The 5,050-nt window shown below is 48.1% G+C and overlaps 1 protein-coding gene across 4 annotated transcripts in view; it reads right to left on the reverse strand.

Moving 5' to 3' along the window:
- atg16l1 (ATG16 autophagy related 16-like 1 (S. cerevisiae)) overlaps nt 1-5,050 on the reverse strand; it is a 29,564-nt gene that overhangs the window by 20,593 nt on the left and 3,921 nt on the right. For all 4 annotated transcript variants that reach the window (XM_042214988.1, XM_042214987.1, XM_014329846.2 and 1 more), the window contains 2 exons: nt 4,301-4,394; nt 4,123-4,225 (listed from right to left, as the gene is read on the reverse strand). In XM_042214988.1, the coding sequence (XP_042070922.1) occupies nt 4,123-4,185 (63 nt within the window). In that variant the 5' untranslated portion in view covers nt 4,186-4,225; nt 4,301-4,394. The remainder of the gene's footprint in view (nt 1-4,122; nt 4,226-4,300; nt 4,395-5,050) is intronic.

Raw genomic sequence — 5,050 nt, forward strand, 5'->3', positions numbered from 1 at the left:
TGTTTGGAATCATGTATGATTTTCGTTCCACTTCTCACGTGTGCACCACTTTGTGTTGGTCTATCCATCCATCTTCTTCCGCTTCCCCGGGTCGCGGGGGCAGCAGCCTAAGCAAAGAGGCCCAGACCTGAGAGATGACGAAGCTGTAAAGGTCAAGAAAGTGACAGAAGAAAATCCGTCCCGGTCAACCACCCAAACATCAATAACGGAACCTTATACAGCGCTTCCCCATACCCGCTGAACTCCCGCAAGCACAAAGAAATTACGGAGGCTATCACTTATCACCTGGCTAAAGATATGGCTCCCATCAACACTGTGCAAAATGAGGGATTTAGGACTGCTGAGTCTCTTACGCTGATGAAAACACAGATAACACAGATCACGAACACCTGTTCAACCAATCACTTTCATTCCACTTTGATCTGTAACAAACTGACGCGTTCATCTCTGTTACAGTGTTGCGTTGCTATATTTGTGTTCTTTATGCTGTAGATTTTCACATCTCTGGAATAGTTGGCCGTAATAAGGATGATTTTCTGTAAAATAATATTGATATGACCCGTGAATTATTCGTAGATGACCGTTAGATTAGTTTGATGCTGCCGACACTTTCATGTGACCCAGCTGTGAAACGGTTAACTCAGAGAGCTGAAGATATCGTGGAGATGCTGACCTCGCTCCGTGGTGTACAGGGCCGTTTACCCTCATGATTAATATTCACAATAAAAATATGAGGCAAACATCATGAAGTCTGTATGTGTTTCACAGTGTCGAACAACCTTGGTACAGTTAAACCTAACAGTTACCACATGACGGAAACACCAACGTTATCTCTTTTAATAAAGTTTATGCATTTATAGGCAGGTCACGCTGACTACTGAACAAAAACACAAAGATCAGATGTTAATCAGATTTTTTTGCTCTCTCTCCTCCTTAAATATGTTTTTAATGTTAGTTATAATTCAGAATTGGTGACTGAAACACGTAGGACACATACAAACATCAGGAAATAAAATCCCGATAAATATAACCTCAGTAAATGTTAGTTTCAACATGCTGGTTGTTGGTGTGCAGAAACGCCTTCAAAAACAATGGCCACCAGGCCAAAGCAACGGTTTTGACTCGATCAGCGTTAACCCCGCCCCCTGGGTTTGATGGGTGACAGATCAAATGATTTTATGGTGAGACCTGAAGGAGTCAAGTGTGCCAAAATGAATTAATTAAATACAACAATACAATTCTCTCCATGAATCGCTACCTTATCGTGGTGGAGGGTCTGTGTGTCCCAGACCATGGGAGACCCTACCAGGGCAAAAGCCCCTGGTAGGGTCTCCCATGGCAAATTGGCCCTGGGTGAGGGACCAGACAAGGAGCGATTCAGAAGATCCTTATGAAGAAAACATCGAGGGAACAGTTTACCCTGCCAGGGATAGGGTTACCAGGACCTCGTCCTGGAGACAGGCCCGGGGAGGGTGCCCGAGGGCGAGCGTCTGGTGGCCGGGCCTTAGTCCATGGGGCCCGGCCAGGCACAACCCGAAAAGGGGACATGGGCCCATCCTCCCAGTCCTATCTGGCTTGGTTAGCCTGTGGGACTCCGGAGGCAGCTGACAGGTATCAACAGGCCAAACGGAATGACGTTGTAGGGCTGTCCTGGTTGACACGCCTCTACAATGTTGCGTGGAGATCAGGGGCAGTACCTGTGGACTGGCAGAACGGGGTGGTGGTCCCTATCTTTAAGAAAGGGGACCGGAGGGTGTGTTCCCACTACAGGGGGATCACACTCCTCAGCCTCCCTGGGAAAGTCTATGCCAGGGTGCTGGAAAGGAGAGTTCGTCCGCTAGTCGAACCTCGGATACAGGAGGAACAAAGCGGTTTTCGTCCTGGTCGCGGAACACTGGACCAGCTCTTTATCCTCTCCAGGATACTTGAGGGTGCATGGGAGTTTGCCCAACCAGTCTACATGTGTTTTGTGGACTTGGAGAAGGCATTCGACCGTGTCCCTCGGGGTGTCCTGTGGGAGGTGTTGCGGGAGTATGGGGTGTCTGGCCCATTGCTACGGGCCATTCGATCCCTATAGAACCGTTGCAAGAGCTTGGTTCGCATTGCCGGCAATAAGTCGGACTCGTTCCCGGTGGGTGATGGGCTCTGCCAGGGCTGCCCTTTGTCACCGATTCTGTTCATAATTTTTATGGACAGGATTTCTAGGTGCAGCCAAGTGGCGGAGGGCTTTCACTTCGGTAGCCTCAGAATCTCATCTCTGCTTTTCGCGGATGATGTGGTTCTGTTGGCTTCATCGGGTGATGGCCTCCAGCTCACACTGGAACGGTTCCCAGCCGAGTGTGACGCAGCGGGACTGACGATCAGCAGACCCAGGACACGCTGGAGAGATTATATCTCTCGGCTGGCCTGGCAACGCCTTGGTGTTCCCCCGGATAAGCTGGAGGAGGAGGCTGGGGAGAAGGAGGTCTGGGCTTCTCTGCTTAGGCTGCTGCCCCCGCGACCCGGCCCCGGATAAAGCGGATGAAGATGGATGGATGGATAAATACAACATTAAATCATTAATTAAATGTGTCAATAATATTTATTTAATTAATTTAAAATTTTAATTAATTTTTAATTAATTATTGCCACATTTAATAAATTATTTAATGGTGTATTAAATTAATTCATTATATAGGTCCTGGCTATGGAACGCCAGGACTGCCATAATGAATTAATTAAATACACCATTAAATAATTAATTAAATGTGGCAATAATTAAATGTGTCATAACTATTTATTTATTTAATTAATTCCAATTTTAATTACTTATTGCCACATTTAATTAATTATTTAATGGTGTATTTAATTAATTCATTATGGCAGTCCTGGCGTTCCATACCTGGCATTCCACCGCTGTGTAATCAATTATTGTAAATGTAAATGTTATCAGGAAATGATCAGACAGGAGAGGGTTTTCAGGAAACACTTAAATGTTCAGTTTCTATGCCATATGTTAAAACAAGATCTAGAGTATGATTAAAGTGGTGGGTGGGTTCTTGATTGAGTCTAATTAAAAGTCTGTCTTGGTCTTTGCTTTTCAAGGTTTTGCATTAGGTCATAGGACGTGGTACCTTCGTAGTACCAGATACTTCTGTAGTACCTGTACGAACGGGGTTCCAAGTGAACTGAGCAGGTACTAAAATGTGACGTCATCAGACTACATGTCACCGATTCGCTGGTCAGTGGCGTCACTCGATGAGTGTTCCCCTGAGTCTGGAGAAACGCTATCGACCTTTGTTGTAGCGTTTGTGACGCACACTAATTATTTCGCTCGGATGCATTGTTATGACAACAACCAGCAAATTAGGATGTACTAAATTAAGCCAGAAACAGCTTTACGCTCCATTTGGAGCTGTGACATCATCGCCATCAGCACTCAGTATTCAGAGGTGGAGCTCTCCAGCACACGACTGCACCTCCACCAGCCCTCGCTCACTGTGATGAGCTGCAGCAGGAGGGAGAACTGAAAGTCAAACATTCACACTTCCTGCTATAAAGCCTCGTGTGTCACATGTCAGCAGCTCAGAGTTTCCATGAGTCAGAGGATGTCAGCTGACAGAAAGTATCAACTATCACTGTGACATCACTTCCTGTTAGCGATGGTCAGGAATCATGTGATTAGTTGCGAATTCCCTCACATGATCAGAACTGCGAGCACGTCCCTGCGACTGACGTCCTGTCATCCTCACCTGTTTCAGGCAGCTTCAGGAAAACAGACCTGGCGGCGGTTTAAGCAGTGGGCGTGGCACAAAGAGGCACTTCAGTCTTGGGTGGGCCAGCGGTGCGTGGGTGAAGCAGAGCCTTGTTTCACCACCAACATGTGAGCTGCCACAGCGCGTCGGCAAACACGCAAAGAAGCCTCCATCCACTGTCTGTTTAAAACGATGTCACGGCGCTGCGAGTAGTCACTCTGTTGCCGGATTATTGAGGAGCAAACTGAGCGTGTCACACAGGAAACACTCCAGGTTTTCCCTTACCGTGTGCACTAACACAGCTCAGTAACTTGCACCTGTACGTCCCCCTAACCCTGCCTCCCCGCACACACGCCTCAGGCTTGGCGGCATGCCGGCAAGCACTCACCTCGCCTCGTTTCTTGTGCAGCTCCGTCAGCTCCTCCTGGTGCCGAATCCTCATCTGAGCCATCTCCTGCTGCAGAGCGTCGCTGCGACTCGAGTCCGCCGCACTGCCACGGGACACAGAGACACATGAGACAACACGCCGACGAGTGACAGCACACACCAGCATGCCTTACACTCACCTGGACTCGTGGCCTCTCTGAACGTCATATTTATCGGCCTGGTAACGCTCCGATAGAACAGCCTGCAGGTCCGCCTTCTCCAGGAGACGGTTATCTGAAAACCCATCAATACATCAACAACTATGACAACTCAAACAACATGAACGCTACGCTGTAGGTGGCTGACAAGTGTGTGGGTGGAGCTTCCTTCTGTCAGCTGCACTCAGGGTTAGTCAGGTCCTCCTGAGCGCCGACACGACAGCTCCAGTCAGCTGTACAGGTGTGTGAGCTGCAGCCATGTTTAAATCCAACATGGGAGTCAGCACCGTGTTAATGTCAAGGGGGCGTCACCACAGCAACCTACGAAGCAGAGCTCTGAAAGGCTTCACTGCGATGAGTCAATGTGTCGCTGAGTGCTTCTGTGGGCACACTGCTCTGTGCTGCCGACGGCCTCTGCTAACTGCTGTTAGCTGCTGTCAGTGGAGCTTACGTTGTTGGACACTTGGTGACCAACCCGAGTCGAACTGAGAACGTAGTCATTCTTCATCAGAGTGGAAGTGTGATTTTTAGGACACTCAAGCCTAGCTTCTAATCAGCTCCTGCTGTTGTTTGGCAGGGCGTAGTCATGTGGGTCTAATCCTGCTAGACCTTAGTGCAGCGTTCGATACTGTCGACCATAATATCCTATTAGAGCGATTAGAACATGCTGTAGGTATTACAGGTACTGCACTGCAGTGGTTTGTATCATATCTATCTAATAGACTCCAGTTT

Source organism: Haplochromis burtoni, unplaced genomic scaffold (genome assembly GCF_018398535.1).
Source record: "Haplochromis burtoni strain Fernald_Lab_line unplaced genomic scaffold, NCSU_Asbu1 Contig_636, whole genome shotgun sequence".
Taxonomy (NCBI): domain Eukaryota; kingdom Metazoa; phylum Chordata; class Actinopteri; order Cichliformes; family Cichlidae; genus Haplochromis; species Haplochromis burtoni.